The sequence below is a fragment of the Fringilla coelebs genome (genome assembly GCF_963513975.1).
Source record: "Fringilla coelebs genome assembly, chromosome: 12".
Taxonomy (NCBI): Eukaryota; Metazoa; Chordata; class Aves; order Passeriformes; family Fringillidae; genus Fringilla; species Fringilla coelebs.
The window spans coordinates 10,498,129-10,520,124 of NC_140038.1; the positions used below are offsets into that span (position 1 = coordinate 10,498,129).

The 21,996-nt window shown below is 45.7% G+C and overlaps 1 protein-coding gene across 1 annotated transcript; it reads left to right on the forward strand.

The window, feature by feature from the left end:
* Positions 1-207: 207 nt before the first annotated feature.
* GNB5 (G protein subunit beta 5) lies at positions 208-21,426 on the forward strand. Its single transcript, XM_084213672.1, has 11 exons — positions 208-404; positions 4,343-4,479; positions 5,962-6,003; positions 6,749-6,825; positions 8,291-8,423; positions 11,949-12,092; positions 15,069-15,160; positions 15,282-15,330; positions 17,785-17,881; positions 18,900-19,066; positions 19,373-21,426. The coding sequence occupies exons 1-11, from the start codon at positions 293-295 to the stop codon at positions 19,382-19,384; spliced, it is 1,062 nt and encodes a 353-aa protein (XP_084069798.1). The 5' UTR covers positions 208-292; the 3' UTR covers positions 19,385-21,426.
* Positions 21,427-21,996: the final 570 nt, after the last annotated feature.

Sequence of the window (21,996 nt, forward strand, 5' to 3'; positions counted from 1 at the left end):
TGGAGATGCTGCAGCCGGCAGGATGGAGATGCTGCAGCCGGTGGGATCGGGGATGCTGCAGCCGGCAGGATGGGGATGGGGGTGCTGCAGCCGGCAGGATGGGGATGCTGGTCCCCACGGTGTGCGTGCTCAGGACTGGCCTGGACGTCAGCGGGAGGGGAGGGGGAGCCCGGGCCGGCTCCGGCGCCGTTGCTGAGGCAGCAGGAGCCGCGGCAGCATCCCCGAGAGCCGGGCTGGCAAACTCCTCCTCCCTCCCGCGCTCATCCCCGCTCTCCCCGCTTCCTTTGCAAAGATGGCAACCGAGGGGCTGCACGAGAACGAGACGCTGGCATCGCTGAAGAGCGAGGCCGAGAGCCTGAAGGGCAAGCTGGAGGAGGAGCGGGCCAAGCTGCACGACGTGGAGCGTGAGTGGGGCCGGGCGGGGCGGCTGCGGGGCCGGGAGCGGGGCTGGGCCCGGCCGGAGCGGGGCCGGGGCCGGGGGCCGGGCCGGAGCGGGAGCGGGAGCGGGAGCGGGAGCGGGAGCAGGAGCGGGAGCAGGAGCGGGAGCAGGAGCGGGAGCAGGAGCGCTGGCCCGGGCCCTGCGGGCGGACTCGGCGTGCCCCCGGCCAGCGCCCTGCCGTGGCCGTGGGTCCGTGCGGGGCAGGGCCTGGCGCCGCGCAGCGCCCGCAGCGATCCCGGCCCGGCCCGGCCGCGCTGCCTCCGGCGGGACGGGCACCCTCAAATCCTCCGGGTACCGCCCGGCATTCACCGCACACCGTCTGGGTGTAGTGTCAGCAGCCAGCATGAACCCCAGCCATGTGGAAGTTGATGGGAATTTGCTTTAATGAAGCCGGGATTTCACCCGAGGTGTGGAAGGGCTTAAAAAGCAGCACTGTTTCCAAAAACAGCTCCTCTGCCCCTCTTCTGCCAGGGAAACGAGTTGCAGGGATGCGGTGCTGATTCAGAGGTGCGGGTGAGTCAGAGCTGGAGCTGTCAGTGTGTAACTCACCGTGATCAGCTGCAGCTTCAGGAGCCAGGGATCACCCAACAAATGGACAGAGCTCAGCCCGGCCCTCCCCCTACCACCTTCCCCTTCCAGGAAAAAGCAGCTCACCTTACGTTAATGGAGCTTTTCAAATAGGTATTCGCAAGTTCTGAGATATAACAAACCCTTTTATTATCATTATGTCATTTTATAATTGCAACGATACAATGCACGGTTTTGTTTTGGTTTCGTTTGGGTTTTTTTGCTTTTGTTTTTTTTTTTTTCTTTTTAAGAAAAACATGTAAGTTACTGTTTCCATCTGAAATCATGTAGCTCGCTCTATTAAAAATATTAGTGGGTGATTGAAACTTTTCTTTCATTTGTCATGATGCCTTAAGCATTGAAAAGGAATCTGAGCTTCTCTCCAGTGACTTATGTTTTGTAGGAATGAGGGACTGAAAAACACTTTTGATTTTCTGGTTGGGAAGGATTACAATAAAATATACATATATATATTCTGGAATAAATAGAACATTTTCTTGTCTAAGTTAGACAATCATGTTATATGAATATCCTGTTAATCAGAATTGTTAAACAAAGATGTCCTCATTACAGAAACATGACCATAAATCACCATATTCCTGTGGTACCATTTCTGTATCAGAAGTGGCAGGGTCTTTGGTTAACAGACCTCTTAAGCATATTAAACCCGTTTTTGCTCACAACATTTTACCTATGATTACAGTGACACTGTAACTGTGTGTGCCATTGATAGTGATGGGATATTCTTTGTCATATATAAAATCTGTGAATTTCCATTGGAAAGCTGTGTTTGCAAAGCCATTACAGCATTTCTAAGGCAAAAGTGTTATGCTGCTGTAGAGCAATGCTCCCTTATGATATTTTATATCATTGATTCTGTATCAGAGCTTTTTTACACCTAAATTATTCCCAGGTACTATATCTGCAGAGTTTGTAAGTTTCAGAATAAGGCATCATTTCTGATTTTTGTGTGGTTGGTTTGGGTTTTTTTTCCCCCAATCTAAAATTGTATCTTCTGCATTCTTTTGCTTGGATCATGACTTTCCCTCTGTGGTTCCCAGAACAAATAGCTGGCTGAAATAGGATTGCCCTTATTTGTTCAGTTGGTTCTAAACAGCAGCTCTCAAAAAGGAAATGCCAAACATGCATTTGATTTGCAGTCTTATAATTTTAAGGAATCAATTCAAGAGCTTAAAATTTTGGGTGTAGACAAAAGTTTGTTCTGTTTGTGTGATCCATGAATTTTTAGGACCAGAGAGACCATTAGACCCAACACAGAAAACACCAAGGACCCAAGAGTATCTGCATCAATTCCACCCTTCCTGTTCAGGCCAAACAATATTTTAAAGAAAAATAGGCAGTTTTATCTGGACCTCTGTAAAACTACTCAAGCTGTTTACTGGCTTTAGCTAATCTATTTGTCTGAGTGCATGATTTTCCACTGTCTTTGAACAATATTGGTGAATGCTTAAAAATAACTGTCTGACTCTGAACCCTGTGCTAGGCAGGAGCAGGATTATTATGGCTGTGGTTGGAGATAAGCATCCTCAGAGAATCAGTGAGGCTAAACCAGACCATTTCACAGAGTCTCAGCTTCGTTCACATAATGGAAACCATTTGTCCAGTGTCTGTGAAACATTTGTTTTTTCAGATATATTCTGGACACAAGCATCTTTCCAGTGCCATAATTACCTCCTGTCCTGTGTTTCCATGCCTTTTGATTGGATCACTTGGCAGGTTTCTATGGGCAGTAGTAGGGGGAATGTACCTTTTCCTCAGTGGGTTTATATGGTGCTTTCTCAGAAACTTGCTTCTGACTTATGGGCAAGTTGTGAGGAGTGGTGGGCAGCGCTTGTCCCCTGGCTCAGGGAAACTGGCTGAGCAGAGATTTCAGCTGAGAGCATTATTCGGACACAGCCTGTGGGGCTGGTGGCTTTGAAAGACAGCTCTTGAAAAGGTACTCCACTAGAAATCAGTCTCTGCCTTGGGCAGAAATTGCTTCACTGAGCCTGTGCCAAGAAATGATCTGTGAGTTCAGGATGCCTGCTCTCTCACTGTCACAGCCCTTCCCAGCCCCTCAGCTTTCTTGCAGCCCCAGAAAAGTGATGAAGGGTGAAGTAGCAAGGCAGCTCCTAAGCACCACCTGCCATGGGGCTGTGAAGCTCAGTCTCCAGCAGGGCAGTGAAAAGCTCAAAATTTCCTCTTCCAGCTCATTAAAGCATGTGGACTTCTCCATTTATTTCAGAAGGTTTGAGCCAGGTGTTTCCCCCACAGCCAGCAGCAGCTGGATCATCTTAGGTTTTGGTGTGGACAGCCACACAACACAGCAAGTGCTGGATCCTGTCAGCTCTCCTCTAGACAGAGTAATTTTTAATTTTGGTGCCAGAGTCTCCAGCCTCAGGATCTCTGCTCTGCTGTGGGACTTGAAGTGAGTCCCACTCTCCCTGTGTGAAGAGCTGCCCCTGGGTGCTGGGATACATGGCCCTGCTCAGCTCCACACAGGATGAACATGCTGGAGCAGGGCAAATAGATTTCCTCAGATGACACTTTCTCCCACATATTTACAGGTGACCCCAGCTTGAGGCATCAGGGTTGTATGAGACCTTTTAGCTCTGCCAGCTGCATGAATTTTGTGTCAAAGTCAGCAGAAATGTAAATTTGTTGGGTTTTCAACAACATCAGCTGAAAGTACTGCTATTAAATGAGGTACCAAAGAACTGACTTCTCCACCAGAGGATGCTGCTCAGGAAAATTGCCTGCCTGCCCTCTGTTTCCCTCTTTTGTAGAAGGGACATCCCACAAAGTCCTTGATGTCCATAGTTATTATTGAAAAGTTGGGTAGTGCGCTCTTATGGCAAAAGTCCAGCTTCCTGCTCACTCAGAGCTGTGTCCTGGCCCTTCAGCTCCTGGCCACCAGAAGGGATGGCACAGCAGAGTCACCAGTGCCAGTACCTGTATCCCACTGCACCACCCCAGTGCTGCAGATGGGAGTCTCACCTCCAGAACACCTGTCTGCCCACCTGCAGGCCTGAACATTTACCAGGAAAGGGGGGCAAAGGTGTAATCTGTTTTCCAGTTACACTTGGGTGGGATGGTCTGCAAGAGCTTCCGCTACTACATCCCTGGAATTCAACCCTGAGTGAATCCATCCTTGTCTTTATCTGGTGAATATGTTCTTGTGCCACCCACTTTGGTGTTAGCCACCTGCCAGCTCTGAAGCAGAGCTCATTGGACTCAAACTTCAGGGATTAATCTCTCCAGGGGCATTGCTCATAAACAGATACTTGCCAGGGCAGAGCTTTGATGAAGGGCTCTCTAACCATCAGCTGTCTGCAGTTCATCAGGTGGCAGAGCGTGTGGAGGCGCTGGGACAGTTTGTGATGAAGACCAGGAGGACCCTGAAGGGCCATGGAAACAAAGTTCTCTGCATGGACTGGTGCAAAGACAAGAGAAGAATTGTGAGCTCTTCCCAGGTATGCTGTTGGGCACTATACTAAATCTTCTTGCTATCAGATGATACCTGGGATCATTGTAAATGTTTTCAAGATGCCCTGAAAGAAGTTCCTTGGCAATGTATTTGTTTAGAGAGTGTAAATCTAACCTTTGAATCATTGGTACACCTCTTGTAGCTAATACCCTAAATATTTCTTGTCTGGTCATACACAGATTTTCCCATATTCCCTCCTACAATAAAAAAATAGACTCATGTGAGGCGACATCTATTTCCTTGTTCTTTACAGATTAAATACTTAGCAGATTTTTCAGGTTATGTGTTCGGAGAAGATAATCAGGAAAAGAGAAGAAATGTTGGTGGTTTTTTTTTAGCGATTTCTTTGCACAGAAATTTCTTCTGCTGTCTGTATGATTGATATGACCTTGAAAGCCTCAGATATCCTTCAAAAATTACTCTATTTATTTGGGCATTTTGAGAAACTGTCCTAACACCTGCTCAAGACCAGTCTCATAAGCTGGAGGAGGTAATGAGATAATTGCTTTCTAGATCCCCTGGTTCATCCTGAGCCCAGTATGGCAGTGAGTGAGCTTTTGCATCTCACAGCTGTTCATTGACCTACATGAAATCTGTCAGGGGTCTCACTTGAGGGATAAAAATAGGCAATCTGCTTGCAAGCCACCTTCATTTACTGTGAGCTTTTACCATTCATGGTGATCTCCACAAAGAGAATAATTTAAATATTTAACGTCACGCTTTTTAAAGTGGTTAAAATGTTAGTGTGTAGATCAGAAAACTGAACAGACAGGTTGAAATGCATTTTTTACTCTATTTTAAGAGCTGTAAGTCCAGGTACAGAAGCAGTTGTTGCTCAGTAATAAACATTTCACTTTCATGATATGGGGAAGATTACAGTTTTATGTGCATAAGGCAAAGTAGCTGGCACGAGTGTAGCTGGTGTACACCAAGTGATTGTGCTGCTCTCTGTACAAGGCTCTGTGATGGCTATTTAGCTGATTGTATAATGGATAATTGAAGGTTAAGTAAGTGTAGTGACAAGTAAAGGGAAAACCAGGATCAGACTGGAAAGGGAAGATGAATAAACTGTGCAATATCCATAAACAGTCAGTTGGGGCAAGTGAGGGCTTACAGGTGTCAGGCTGCTGAGGAGATGGCCCTGTCTGTGGCATGTGCTGCAGGTGAAAGGAGCACTCATGGAGCCATTAAGAGGGAAGAGAAAAACATTGAAAAATAAATTGGTCTTTTCATCAAACATGAGTCATCTCAGAGAGGAGGAGATTCACTTCTCTTGTGGTGGGTACAACAGCACTATTGAGAAGTGTCTCCTTGGTGCTTCACTGTGACCACTGTGCTGTTGTTAAAATGGAGACAAAAGGACATAACAGAGTGGGGAGAGGAAATGAGCAGCAGAGTTTTCTCCAAGCTGGGAAGCAGCCAGGTCTCTGGAAGGTCTCAGTTTCTCTTTCTCTCTGCTTTCATTTAGGATGGGAAGGTGATCGTATGGGATTCCTTCACTACCAACAAAGTAAGTGAAACTTTACAAAATTCTGTGCCTAGGGCAAATGACAGTGGGGTTGGGTGAAGGGCTCACAGGTGTCACTGGAAGCAGTGGGATAATGGGTGAAAATTCAGACTTCCCCGCCAAAAAAGGAGCCCAGGACAAGTCACGTCCCTTGACCTGTTTCTGAGCAAAGTCCCTGTCAGGGCACTGGGGTTTGTCATGGTCTCCAGTGGGAGAGTCTGATCCAACTTCTTTGCTCACAAGGGAGGCAAAGCCCAGCCAGCAAAACAGGGGAACCTTTCCTGGGCACTCCTGTAGCAGGTGCTGTGTGTGATCTGGGGATCCTTCAGCTGTGGTGTTTGCTGTGAAATGGTGCCACTGCTCCTCCAAGCCCTGTCTGGGCTGCCTCGTGGCACCCTGCACCACACAGATGAGGAAACACTACTTGTTTTTAACTCACTTTTACATGTGCAGCAGTGGGGACCTTTCACAGCACTGGATGATCCAATAAAATGTGCTCTGTGATCAGTTTGGGGCCCATAAATAAGGTGGAGAGTGTCAGAGGAGGACTGGCCATCCTCCTGCTGCTCTGCTGCGTTCTGCAGTCAGGGCTGTTGACTTACCTGTGAGTTATGGCTGGGGGGAACACCTATACCTTGCACTGACCCTGAGGATGTCCCACAGAAATACTGCACTGATCATTCCCACTGTTTGCTTGCATGGACTAGGGGAGCAGTGAGTGCCAGTCTAAAGGGGTGCTGTGTTTCAGGAACACGCCGTGACGATGCCCTGTACCTGGGTGATGGCATGTGCTTATGCCCCTTCCGGATGTGCCATTGCTTGTGGGTAAGTTCCCAGTTTCCACAGCAGCTTACACAGAGAAGTTGGATTTGTTGCAGTGTCCTCAGAAGCTGACAGATAGAAGTTTGCATGCTGTGATTGTGGGTGGAAGGTCTCCATTCAGTGCCTCTGATTCTGTTTCCATAATGGCTCGTACATATTATCTCCACTGACTTCAGTGCAATAACATTTGTGTAAGCATGGAAAATAATCCTCTTTCAGCATTTATATAATGGGTTAGTAATTCTGCATGCATGCAACTTCCCTTTTCTAGTGTGGTTGTCTATGTTGGATATATTTTCTAAGGGAAAGAGGTTTTAATTGTGTTCTTACTTTGCACTCATTTTTTTATGACATAGAGGTTCATCATTAATGATTATGTATGTGACTAGTTCTTGCTAAGATGGGATGAGGAGAAGTAACCCCATCCTTGATAATCTTGTAGTTTTCTGAGGGCTTGGGTTTGAAAAAAAATAAGCTTAGATAGGGGAAAAAATAAAGAGATGAAATGTTGGCAAAACATCTTGTAAGAAGGAACTGGGTGGATCAGACAAAGCAAGCTTGGGGCGAGAGAAAGGAACAAAGGGAGACTTCAGTATGCAGCTTTCAGATCTAGAACACAGCAGACTGAGACAGAGAAGCAGACTCTGTGTGTGAAAAGGAGTCTGGAAACTGTTTCTGACTAGAACCCAAAGAATGGCAAGCAAGCTCTGTCTTTACACTTGCAGCAGAGACCAGGAGTGCATGTATACATTGCACCTAATTCTGTATTTCTGTTGTGCTGTCAGTTAAGTGCCATGCACATAATGTAAGGCACAGAACCAGCAACTGGTGGTGTGCCAGGATCCCAGGGACCAGGGCAGACTGATCTACCACAGCCCTAGGAAAGGGACAGATATGAGTCCTGGGTCTGACACAGCTTAACTGGTACAACTGTCCAGGAGGGGGGCAGCACCTACAGGGGTCGGTGCTTCTGTTGCCTTTTTACCAAACTTGTATAAGTTTTGTCTTCACACCCACTACTAGCTATGCTGCCTCTCCTATAGGAGCTAGGTCACATTTGTTAAGGTAGGTGTATAATGATGCTGAAATACTGATCTTTGCCATGACAGATGTCAGCAGAAGAATGGCAGTTTGGCTGTATGTGAAACATTAACCCTGAGGTGGCTGCTGTCACCTCCCAGCTTATACTTTCGTGAGGTTTCATTCAGTGCCATTTATAAACTCGATAAGGGTGAAAAATACTGAGGCGCAGCTGTTCAAGTTCTGTAAAGCAGCCAGGCTGGTGAGGCAGCTGGGGCTTCCCTGCACAGGGAGATCCCACACAGCACAATACAGGGAAGTCGGTGCTTGTAAGGGTTTGGCAGCACAGCACTGACAGGTGGTGTCCTTCTTATCACCACTCGCCTTTTGTCGTTGCAGTTTTAACCAGTTTTCCTCTCTCTGTTACTGCTATTATTACTCTCTTCAGTGGCCTGGACAACAAGTGTTCTGTGTACCCTCTGACATTTGAAAAAAATGAAAATATGGCTGCAAAGAAGAAATCTGTTGCAATGCACACGAACTACTTGTCTGCCTGCAGCTTCACTAACTCAGACATGCAGGTAAATGCGTCCCCTACCCGCTGCTCACCGTCACCTAACACGAGCTGCACTCTGGTGCAGTGCACGTGTCCTTCGTTGCTCCTGGGGCACCCAAGGCCATGTCCTGCCCCTGCAGGGGCTGCTAGAACAGCAATGAAGGTGCTGCAAAAGCTGCTCTAAGGAAATGCTTGTCACAGCCTGTGGCCAGGCTGTCCCTACAAAGGCCTGTGGCTTCTGCAGAGGGACCTCTCTTGTACCTCTCTGCGCCCCAGTTTGTGCTTTTAGGAGCCCAGACTATTGCAAATAGTTAAAACCTGGTTCAGCCAGGACTGGGTTGGGTGCTGTGTGAGCTGATGGTGACTGTATTGTTTGCCTGCTTTGTCCTGGACATCCGGCAACATTTGCTTTTGCTTTCATTCAAAGTATTTTTATTTGTGCCAAGTGATACAATTGAGCTTGAGCATGGCCCCACAGGGCCATACCTGCTGTTTCTACATGCAGTGCTGTGTTCCCTCGAGGGAAAGGAGTGATGCTGCTCCTATCTCACAGGCAGTGGGGTGGAGCACAGAGACCCACAATGGGAGGTGATGGCAAAGCCAGGAACTGAATGCAGATCTGAGACCAAGCCAGCCTTCCTCTCTATTGAATATCTCAAAGATCTCTTTCTCTAGGAACACAGAAGATGATGAAAGGAGCCAGAATAATCCCCTTGTCCTCTCTGGTTTCTGAATTTAATTAAAGCTCTTCTCAGTGCAGCTCTGCAGCAAAATAAGTGGCAGAATAGAGCATTTTTATAGCTCTCAATGTCAATAGAGCTGCTGGAAAGGGAATACCATGTCCCCTTCTTCCAGATATTTGGAGCTCTTCTGAAGGAAATATCAGCTCTTGTTGCTTCTATTTCAGGACATGTGAAGCCGAGAGTATGTTGTTGTTTGTCACTCTGGTTTCTGTAATGACTCCTAGGTGCTAATTTAAGTCCATTGCCATGGAAACAAGTGGTGGAGGTACCCAGCACTCAGGCTTGCTTAGCCCTGACCTTCCTGTGCAGGAGCTGTGTGGAATTAGAGTCTACATTAAGTGGAATGTTTTTGATGAGATATAAACCCAGTTTTCTCTTTTCTTGTCTATACCTAAATGCTTTGAGATTAAATCCTATGACAGTAAAAATAGCACTTTTTTTTCATAACAAAAAAGAAATAAAAGTTGGGAATTTTTTTCCATATTAAATACAGCAAACTGCATTGATATTGAAGGTCATGTATTACTATTGTTAAGTCACAGTGGATTAAGGTGCTTTATATTTAGTGAATCAGAAATTTTTCTGAAGTCTTTAAAAAAGGTTTTCTTGTGATTGCTAGGCTTATAAGTGATCATTTATGGAACTGTATGTTATTATTCAAACAAATACAAGCAACAGGTTGGCCAAGCTTCTCTTAGGACACTTATGTAGCAGATCCGAGATAATCCCAGATTTCTTATCTTTTTGAATTTACATAAAGCCATCAGAATTAAAACTATTGAGAATTAAAACTATTCAGTAACTCTGAGGGTGCATAGTGCAACAAGTACATTGTGCAGGAGCTTTGCTAGCTGTGTGCAGAGCAGCTCTGCTCTCCCAGTTTGCATCAGGAGGGATGTGGTGCTATCCTGGAGCAGCTCCAGCATGAGGTGGAGGTGTCCCCACAGCTCCCACTGCTAGGTGCTGCCAGGGCTGCAGCTCTGCCCTGAATGCTGTCTTAAACTGCAGCCCACTCTTCCCACAGAGGCGTGGAAGGCTGGGTAGGAGTTTAGGGCTTAGTGTGCTCATGGGCTTTGGGCAGTGCAGTGGAAAGAGAGGAGATCTGGGGGTGGCTCATTGTGAGTCATTCCCAGGCTGTGGGTGCTGAAAAAGGGTCCCACCCTTGCTGCTCATCATGTTCCCACATGGACCCCAAGCTGCAGGGCTGGGTGACCCACACACCTTTTTCCCAGTGCCCCAAACCGGTCTTGCTTGAGAGAGCCTCCCCTGCCTCAGTGAGCAGAGAGCCAGGGAGCCTCACTTCCTAAATTAGGTATGTGCAGCTCTGTGGTGTGATAATGCTCCCCACGTGACAATGCTCCATGTGTATTAATAGCAGCAGTTAATTGGGATCTCAAGTGTTTTGCATAGGGCAGGCAGCCATGCTCCCGAGTGTGGCAGGGCTGAAGAGCAACCCTGAAGTTGAGTCGATATCATTTCTCTTTAAGCATTAACTGGAGCTCTGGGTTGCCAACAGACCCTTCCCTTACACCTTTAGCCACTCCTATACCCTTCATATTCCCTTCCACAGTGTTACAGAGCAAATCCTTAGAGCTGAAAGTCTTCATTCCTCAGCCAAATACAAACATTCCCCAGAACAGGGGAGTTCATCTAGGCTCAAAACTGGCTGGGAAGGCAATTCAGGATTTTCTTCTGCTATTATCATCTGAGAGCATGAGCATCTCTCAGCTGCAGGATTCAGAACAGTCTGTTCTGCAGCTTTGCAGACCTCTGTTTACGGGAAGAATTTTTGGAGCATCTGTCAAACATGTTCAGTGTTTAACCTTTATGCAACTCTGTGAATGGTTTCGTGACTGTGTGATCATTTTCTTCTTGAAGAGAATTTTGTTTTTAACTTGTAACTACCCACTGGGATCACTTGAGTTTCCTCACCAACCATGAGAAAAACCTGTGTACAAAACTGAGAGCCCTCCTACGTTCACCCTTGCTTCCTTCCACACCAGTGCACAGGGACTCTTTCAACCTACAGAATTTGTGATTGCATAACAGTTTCGGGTGCCAAGGGGAAATTTTGAACAATTGAGCATCATCAGGATTTAGCCACAATAACAAGCTCTGATCACATGTGCTTTCTACAAGTACTGTAGCAGATGGGAAGCTGTGAGCTATGTTCAGGCAGTGTATGTTCAAGCCCTTTCACACACAAATGGTTTAGGACAAGTGAGAGTTGATGGACTTATCAAACAACTGTCTAGACAGGCTTACTTCCCTTTCAGAAAATCCATGTCTTAAGCCAAATTAATTTGGTTTAACCTGACTGTTTCAAGCAGAAAGAAAAAAAAAAGGTGAGTTAAACAGGTATACTTAATTCCAAGAGTTTTTCCATTTACCTGGGCTGAATTCCAGCAGCCTAAATATGGATAGATTGAAATACAGGGGCAGACAGGAATACCAGTATTGTTCTGCCTCCTTTTTAGAGAATATGAAAATACCAGCAGATCCTTACTGCTGTCAGTTGTGCAAACCCCACCACACAAAAGGGACCATTACTGAAACATTCTGTAGGGATAGTGGTGTCCATACAGCTCTCTTTTCTACTCTACCTTTTTTCCTTAAAAATAAACCACATAAGCTGTACTTAGGTTCACATTTGGCTTATGGTTTTGATTTATATCAAATAATTGGCCTAATATTTCATTAAATTAAAGCTGTCCTTTGGTGTACATGTAGCATGTCAGTTGTTTCTTTGTGACCTGAAGGTCATCTGCTGATTTTTGTATTGTGACTCTTCTTCCCACATCCTATAGATCCTGACAGCAAGTGGAGATGGAACTTGTGCTCTATGGGATGTTGAGAGTGGGCAACTTCTACAAAGTTTCCATGGTCATGGAGCTGATGTCCTGTGCCTGGACCTGGCCCCTTCTGAAACGGGAAATACATTTGTCTCTGGGGTAAGCAGGAGCTTCCTCTCATAATATAAAAGTAAGGAATATGGAAGTGAAAAGGCAGCAAAGTAGGAGGCTCATGATGTTATTGAGAGAGTGCTGGAGTATATGTTGGATGCCCCAGTGCAATCCATTCATTGCAAGCACATTTTCCAAGCTGGAGCAAATTAAACCCCTGACTGTGGGGTCAAACCCAACCCAGCCAGTCTGACTGCAGTTCTGCTTACTTAGCAAGTTCCACCCCACATCAAAGCAATCCAGCTCGAGATCAAAACAACGCCTCTGCTGGGAAGGGGAAGGCTCAGAGTTAGAGATGGGGCTCCTACCACAGTGGAGGTGTGAGTCCCTGTGGGTGGGAGCCTGGAACTGCAGAGGGCTTCCCACACTTTGCTCCTTCCCTGTGCCCAAATCTCTAGAGCCAGATGGGGTGTGACAGGCATCAGGCTGTGCTCAGGGCACCCAAGTGGGGTTGCAGTAATGTGTGTGCCACTATGTCCCCAGAGTCAAGGGGCAGCTTGGACACTGGCTAACCCCTCGTGTGAGGTGGAGCAGGGAGATGAGTGTGGCCACATCTTCAGCTGTTGCTGAGTCCTGTGTGCCTTCCAGGGGTACCAGAGGCATTTCAAACCCTTTCATCAGTCGAACACTCTGCTCCCTGTCCTGGTGCAGGGGAGCACACAAACCTCACTGGGGCTGCAGGACTGGACTAGCCAGGGAAAGTACCCAGGGCATCTTCCAAATCATGTCCTGCTGCTGAGGGATCACTGTTCCCAGGCAGCTGAGCCATTGGCACACAGCCTGGTAGCGAGGCAGGCCAAGCATAAAGGTGGGTGGGATGGGGCTCAACTCCTTTTCAAGGTGACCTTAGTCTTTCCCACATTAGAAAGAGAGCTGGCAGGAGCTGAGAGGCCAGTTGCTACCAGTAACTCTGCTGAAGGTACTAATAAGTTTGCTGGTTTCTGAGCCCCACCAGCACTGGTTGATCTTGTATTTGATGATGGAAATGGCCCTTGTGCCAGAGGGTGCCAACCATGGGTTAGGGGTGCTTGGAGTCGTGGTCTTATCCCTACACAATATACCTGCACCTCTTCTGTTATGGCTCTTTTTATCAAATTTGGCACATCAGGAGCAGAGTCCAGCACACTGGCCCAGCTTGCCTGCTGGTAGCACAGCTGCTCTGAAGCGTGACTGAAAGCTAATTCCATCCAAGTGCATTACTTCTCTTGGGTTTTCCTGTCACCAGGCTTGCTTCCCAGAAAGGATAGGTTCATTCTCCCTGGGAACAGCTCAGCTTATTATAGGGCAAGGAATCACAAGCAGCTCTGGTACTGCTAAGGGAATATGTCATACTTGTGTTGATGGAGCAGCTTGGGCATGTCTGTGCTTACATGCATTCATTTAATTCATCACATGCAAAACACCACTGCAGTGAAGACCTGTCTAACATCGTGTCGGTGCAGGTACAGGCAGAACAGCAGGAAGGTATGGTGGCATAGAGTCATTCCCTGAATACTGGGCCTCTGTGGTACAGTAACCTTGAGCTGGAATAAGCCATGTCAGTGTATCAGCATGTAGGCTGGGTGCTGTTACATTTAACCACTTAACTGAAAATTCCAGCCCTCCTGGGGTTGTGTCCCAGGCTGTTGTGCTCAGTGGCCTCTGAGTATCACTGGGGGTCCATCTCTCCACAGGTGGTGGCTGGTGTCACTTTCAAAACCTTAGGAGTCAAAGCACCAGCTTGTCAGATTAGTCTTGCTCCCAAACTCCCAGAGGGGTCAGGAAGAACAGTGCACATGGAAGCACATGGAATATGAAGGTCTGGGCTTGGGCTATGGTGGGGCTTGAGAGGGAAATATGCTGGGTCCAAAATATTCTTTATCCTGTTTGGTTTCTCTGGTGCAGAAACCACAAGCTGGTGCCAAGGAGCATTACATCTTTGAAATAATGGCATCTTTACTAAAAACACTAGGATTTCATTATAACAACAGAATTTTTAAAAAGAGAGAGAGAAATACGTGAATTGTGAGGAAACTGTTTAATTTAATTAGCTGTCATATTTGATTAAAATAAATACCATGTGCCATGGTCTGCTGAGCAGGGTGCTCTGGCTCAGCAGAAGCAGCAGCCACCTGGCCTGCCCTGCTCTTCCCACACAGCCTCAGAGAGGCTGAGCCCCTGGAGCTCAGCCTGCCTGCTCCTCAGCAGGGGCAAGTTTATTAAAATCTCCCATCACTCTTCAAAGCAAAGTCCATGTTCTTTTTCCTGTCACTACAACTATGACAGCAGTGAGACATTGCAGCTGAGAGTGTGGCCCTATGGGTATGAGATGGCTCTTGCCCCAAGGACAGTGTAGACTCCATGGGCCAAGCCCCTTGCCCAAAGAATTCAGGGTGCACTGAGCACTGAGTGTTGAATGGTCCTTTCAAAGCACAGCTTGGAAGGGCAGGTTTTGGCTTGAGGGTGAGATGAAGTGCTGCTATGCTGTTTTTCTCATAGCAACCGCACCATCAAGCATGTGGCTGCAGAGCTCTGACAGGGGATAACCGTGGTAGGAGGCTGGGCAAGAAACCCTCTGGATGCACTGATTTAATTTTCTCTTTCAGTGTATGAAAATAACTAGTTATAAAACTTTAAAGGCTGGGTAGTGGTATTTTATATTGGTTAAGTGGTCAGAGAACAGGTCAGTTGTGCATCTCTGTGCTGTGGTGGGGCTGCAGACAGTGGTAGGGCAGCAGCACAAGCAGAGCAGGGCTGTGAGTGCAGGGCAGCTCCAGCCTTCCTGTGGAACTCTGCTCCCACCTGCAACTGCACAGCTGAGGGTACCCCTGCAGCCAGTTCTGGGGCTGCTTGGCTGGGTAAATCCTCTGGGAGCTGTGATGTTCAGGGCCTCTGAATGTAGTGAGCTTGGTGATGACTATCAGCCACATGAGGGGTGAATGTCACCATTTGCACAACTGCAATGATTTTTTTTTTCCTTGCTAGGGATGTGACAAGAAAGCCATGGTTTGGGACATGCGGTCTGGACAGTGTGTGCAGTCATTTGAAACCCACGATTCAGATATCAACAGTGTCAGGTCAGTGTGTTTCTGGGAGAGGACACGTTTGCAGTGTTGAGCAATGTGCTGATTCTATTTCTGAAGTCTGACCTCATCCAAGTAATGTAATGTGTTCTGGTCTTCTTTCACTTGTGCACAGATATTATCCAAGTGGAGATGCTTTTGCCTCCGGTTCAGACGATGCCACGGTATGTTAATGCAGCAACCTAATTTAAGAAAATTCTGTTGCTTCCCAAGTCAGATTTTCCTAAAAGACTAGGTCACACCACAGAGGAGGGCTTTTAGTGACTAAACTGGGCCTGTGACATCAAATTTGCTGAAATAATAATCCTGTAAGGTAAGATATTAAATACCATATATAATGTTCTAGAGAAAACCACATATAACACTGTAGGTCACGTCTGCAGACTTTTCTACAAAAGGTACTGTCCAAATACTCATTTCAGATTCTCTGTGTCTGAAGTTTCATGACTAAAATTAGTTGTCTTACTGGAAGATATTTGGCTTCACATAGCTCTTGGTCACAGCATGGGAGGAACCAGCTGAAATGCAGCAGCTTGTGTCAGCATGTCCCAGAAATTAGAGGAGCCATGGGCTCAGGGCAGAGCAGGGCAGAAGTGGGTAACTGGCCTCTGCAGCCCCAGGGTGGCCTTGGCCACAGTCACTGCAGTGAGTCACTGCATCCAGGTCATCCTAGATCACACATCAGCCCTTAATGGATGTCACTTATCTATGAGCAATCTGCTAGGAGGGGCTCAGAATGCATTGACAGGTAAATTTGATCAGCAAAATGCCATTTACCTCGTGGTGCTCTGTGCCCCTGAGTGATGCTCAGGGCTGATGGCCCTCCCTGCAGCTGGTGTGTCCCATTGGGGACCAGGCTCTGCCCCACCACAGCCCTGCAGGGCCTGAGCTGGCAGTTAAGTGTAGCATGAGAACAGATGATGGGGAGGCACCTGGCACCTCATTTCTTCTGTTTATTCAAACATCACACTGAGTCACCTGGGAGCAACGACTTTATCTAAAGTACTCTGCCCTCAGAGCATGTTTTGAGTCCACTCAATGCTGGCTAAATTCGACAGAAACATTCCTTTTGTCTTCATTGGATAAGGAGCCATTCCAAGGCTCTTTGGAGAGAGTGACCCTGATTTTATGTTTTAAAAATCTGTGATTAGAAGTTAATACCTCTGGCCCTGTGGTGAGCCAAGTGGCTCTCTGCACACTTGGATGCAGTACTGTGAGCTCTTGAGGTGCTGAGGTAGTGATACAGAGAAATTGTCCATCATTAAATTCCAGTGAAAACACTCTCTTTTAATGCCCAGCATCAGAGGTTCTTACAAATTTATTTGATATTTTTTTATTTTTTAACCATTCTTGACACCCCTGACTCAAGCAGGATAATGGGAAATTCCACCTCTGTACTTTTGACAGAGGTTTTGGCAGTTTCCAGCTACCTCATTCTTTAAATGAAGGGGTTTGTTTTTGCAGTGTTACAGAGTGGTATCCTTGACCTGATTTATATACTTGGGGATTCTAAGGAACAGATAATCCTGACTGGAAGTAATCCATAAAAGCATGCTCAGATGACAGTATTGTCATCTGCAGTGACCCCAGGTCCCTGTCAGGACAGTCTGATGAAATCATTCATTTGTGTGCAGCACTGGGAGACCTGGACTGCACATACCTGGCAGCTCCCCACTGCCCTGCAAATCAAACAGCCCCTTCTTTATGTGCAGACTTGAATACCAGCCATTTTTCAACAGTAAAGTCTTAATATTAGCAATCCCATCTGGCCAGTGTTTGCTTAAGCTTAACTTATTGAGGAGGGGTTTCAGTTCACATAGTTTCAAAAGTGCATTTTGATTTCAGGGCTAACAGACTGCCTTTCTACATGGCAGTGAAGTCTGAAGTCTGGCAGTGAAGCCTGATACATGATTTCCATGTCAAGCCAAACTTTGCTGGCAAATCATAAAAACAGGAAGTATAGGTTGTTAGAGGTGATTTGTGATTTTCCATGAGAAATGAAAACCAGAGATCTGCATTAAAATGTATTATTTCACTTGAATTATTTTCACATAGGTTTTTCAAACAGAGAGGCCTCCCAGAAGGGCAGGACTGTTTGCTTTCCTGGCTTTATTTAGAGCCAGGACTAGGCTCCTCTGTGCCACATGGTCTGTGACCTCAACAGTGATTAGAGACTTGATCCCATCTCCCAGGCTGTGGCTAAACTGTTGTTTAAGAGATTGTCTCCACATGCACCTCCCCAGCAGCAGGATGCCCTGATCAACCGCAGAGGGGGAAGCAGGAGGGTGTCAGACTCAGTGGGTACCATGGCCCACCACTCACGTCTTTCTAGGACAGGCAGGAGGCTTAGAGAAGTGGCTTGGAAAAGAAAGTTCTTCCTGCAGTGTATCCAAAACAGCCTTGTGTTGCTTAGATCCCTGTTAGAGGATCCCAGTTACAGCAGCCAGAAGCAGAAGGAAAGGAGGAAGCAGAAAGAAGCAGAAGGAAAGAAGCCAAGCAGCCGCTTCCTCTGATGTCTGTTAGGCTGCACTTCCCACTCCCATTTTTTCCAAATATTGTAGCCAGTGCTTCCAGTATTTACTGAACAGGCATGTGTGTTGGTTTTGTTTTAATCCTAGTGTCGTTTATATGACCTTCGTGCAGACAGAGAAGTAGCAATTTATTCCAAAGAGAGCATCATTTTTGGAGCATCCAGTGTGGACTTCTCTCTCAGTGGTGAGACTTGAACTTTGGAGGTTATCTTAGTGTTGAGATTTGAGGGGAACTGTAGAATTTTTCAGTTTAATTTGATACAACATTCATTCTTAAAAGTTACCAAAAGTAATAAGTACCAAATGCATGGAAGCTTTCTTTTGTCTCTGTAAAAATAATTACTCTTTAAATAACCTAGCTGGCTATTGCTTCGTTGTAGTGATGAAAAGTATTTTCCTGGCCCTACTGAAGGCAGGAAATATTTTGCCATTAACTACAGCTGGGCTAGAGTTTCACAATAATAATGAAAAACATTTCAAAGGCAACATGAAATGTAGCTAACTATTAAGTGCAATTACATAAATAGTTTTTAAAAGGATAACAAATGATTAATAGTAAAAGTATATTAGAGGGGTATGAAGAAAGAGACATTACCACTTTTCACTACAGATCCTGAGAGTCTTGTCTCTCCTGTCCCAGCACAAATGCAGAGCTCCCCAGTCACCCTGGGTGGGGGTGTGTGGGTGGTGTACTGCCCTCCTCCTGGAACTGAGGCAAACGTCTCTGTCACGGTCACAAGCACCACAGCTCGTCCCCTTGGCAGTGAATCACTTACCAAATTGTTAATCATTCAAGCATTTGTATTCAACTTCTGTGTAAGGTCTGAGTTAAGCATTATTACCCTGCAATAGCTGTTAAAGTGCTCTTCAGTCTGTCAGGATTTGAAGTCATCCCCCACCTCTAATGACGGAACACATTCTATGTAATTTAATTAAAGTTTACAATGCTTTTAACTAATTAACTGTAAGTGTTTCAGCATTTAGCCAGGACAGCTCAGCAGCGGGCAGGGCTGTCCCGCGGGCAGGGCTGCCCCACGGGCGGGTCTTGGGGACATGTCCCCTGGGGACGCAGCTGTCCCAAGGGAAGCAGTGGTCCCAGGGTGGGCTGCGGCTCCTGGGCGATCAGTGTCCTGCAGAAGGCCCCGCTGCAGTCAAGGCATGCTAGGAGCTGCCAAGAGTGTGAAATGTCCTTGTCTCTGCAGGTCGCCTGCTGTTCGCGGGCTATAACGATTACACCATCAACGTGTGGGATGTGCTGAAGGGCTCCCGTGTGTCCATTCTGTTCGGACATGAAAACCGTGTCAGCACCCTGCGGGTCTCTCCCGACGGGACCGCCTTCTGCTCGGGCTCCTGGGACCACACTCTCCGAGTAAGCGCTGCGAGAGCTGCTTCGGGTGCTGCTGTAAAAGGGGGTCAGCAGGAAGGGTTGCTAGAGGAAAAACTGCTCTAGGGGAACTGAGGAGCGTGTAAAACTGTGTAAAAGATGAACAGCAAAGCCGAATAAAAATCCCCGCAAAGCGCGGGCGGAACTGCTAAGTTGAGCTTGCTGTTGGGTTACATGATATCATTGCTGCTGATACTCTGTACCGCTAGTGTGATCGGCTTACCGATGTTAATTTAAGGTTTGATGGGAGAGGCAGGGTCATAAAGGAGTGTTCCTCCTCTCTCTCTACAGATCTGGGCGTAACCTGAGATCCCGTATGCAGAATCAAATGAAGACTGAAACCCTGGACTACAAAAACTGCATAAAGAAGCCATTCCTCAAAATCAAATATTCACTACAGTCCAAAAGAGTGACACTCAACCCACAGATTAACCCAACTAGGTAGAAAATGTAGTCTGCTTGAACACGTAGCAAACATCAACTTGTAGTAAAATGAAACGTTTTAATTTTTTTTGAAACTATATTCTTTTATTAGAATTAGTTTCATTATTTATAAAGGGGCTTTTCTTCAAAGTCACCTGTATCATAGAATTGAGTATTTCAGTGCACATTATGTATTTATTTGCATGAATTTAATTCCTTTTTAAAGTAAAAAAAAGTCCTGATTTTATCGGGATATAGCGAAAGGCTTTGGAAACATTCCGTAGTAGCATATTGAATTTCAGTGTTGAAAAATGGAAAGAGAAACAATTCTGATACTTTATGATGTGTTATGGATGACTGAACCTTGGTGGTAAGTAGAGGAGCAAAGGACGTACTGTGAAGGTACTGGCTGCTGTCATAGAAATGTATTTTTTGTACAGAAAAAAAATCCTTTCAATCCCTGTTTTTTCCTACTGTCTTTTTAGATAGAAATAAGTATTTCATCTCTGTTACCTGAATATAAAGAATCTAAATATATACAAACTTATAAACAGCAAAGAGGAGGGATATAAACATGATTTACGTAATCATGAGGTAATACTTAACCAGTAGTTTCTTAGAAATTTTTAATTGTATCACTTGGTGAGTGAATTTTCTTTTACCTAAAGAAATACTACATGCTAAGCACTAAGGGATACTACACGCTAAGCATTAAGCACCATTATACTGATGGTCAAATCTTTTCCAAGTCAGTCATAGTCATTCTATGACCATGATTCTTATTTGCATTTTGAACAGTTCATACAACTTTGGCAAGGCAATGTAGCTTAAATGTATATTAAAGCAGTATATGCCCACCTTAAGGTCCTTCTGCAATGTCAGAGCAGTTGTAAGTTCATGCAAATACAGGTGAAATCATACAGTCCTTACTGTCACAGTCATCTCCCACTGCCATGGACATGCTTTTCTCGTAGTTGGACTTGGGAGTGAATTACAGTGAGCTGTTGAAAATCTGCTGTGAGCCACAGTCCTGCCAGTGCTTGATACTGAGCTGACCAGAGCACATGAATCCATCTGATCCAGGAGTCACTGGTTTTCAGGAGAGCAGGATGGCTGGCCACGTTGCTGGCAGCACCCAGCCCTCTGTGTGAGCATGGGAATGCCATAAGGACTGGCAGGACCACCCCACACAGAAGTGATGCTCTAGAATCAAGATTTAATGAGATTAATGAATTATGGAACCATTGTGAGATTATATCTGCATTCATACATTGAAAACTATCGGGACTAGTGTGTGTCAGCTCTGCTCATACCAACAGGTTCTGAGTCTCACCTGAGCACAGGCACAAAGAGCTGGAGTAATGCTGGGGCTTGCACAGCCTGTTCTTTGAAATGCAGGTGGTGAGGTACAGCTCTGAATATATCATATATATATATATATATATATGATTTATATTTAGATTGGAACAAGAGAAAACAAGCTCACTGGAATGAACCTGTTTACACGCTCACTGGTCACTGGAATTTAATGATAACATCCTCATTCTATTTGCAAGTGGTATTTTTTTATAATTATATAAAAATCATATTAGAAACAAAGTCTCCTCATCCATGAAAACCTTAGGTTCTGTGAATCCATAACCAGTTAACCTAAGACACTGACATTTATACCAGCCTTCCATCCCTATGGAATAGGTCAGCTATTTTCACTTGGAAAAGTCAACTCTGATGCTTTGCAATATTTGTGGCAAACTATCCCTGTAACAAACTGAATGCACTATGGAAATGTCATATAGAACTCACTGTGCAATATTGAGTCAATACACTGTACACATTTGATCAAAAAATTAATATTAATGTTTAGGTAGTATTTATTGGCAAGATGTTTGTTTCAAACATAATACATTGTGTTGATACTTATGAACAGCCTAAATACAATAAATTGTATTTTACATATTGAGAACATGTATGTAGTAATTCTTCCCATTGCTTAGGTATTTATAATGGTACCTATTTGGTTTTTTGCTTTTTTTGACATTCACTTTTTGCACCACACAGTTTTTTTAATGATTTCTCCTGCAAAAATCTCAGGTAAAATCCAGATCTAACAGAAAATTGCTTCTGGAATATCTTCTGGAAATACCCAAGGTGAACCACAGCAAACGAGAGTGAGCAGCCCATGGAAGTGCTTGAAATGCCATCTCAGTTCCCCCTGCATTCAGGAGGCGAGAACTCAGATTGTGTTCCTGCTCAGAAGGATCCCAGCTAATGTAATGTTTTCTTTCCAGATCCTTGTTGGATACCCAGGAAGGAACTGGAAAATGCAGGGTATGTGTTTTGTGGGGGTTCCTTGGGTTGCAGCAGGGTGCCAGTGAAAAGCCGGGCACTGAAATTCTGTTGAGGGCCCAGGCTGTGGCTTTTTGGGCAAACCAGATGTGCAGATCACCTGGAGGTGCAGCAGTTCAGCTTTCTGCCTTGTCAGGACAGAACTG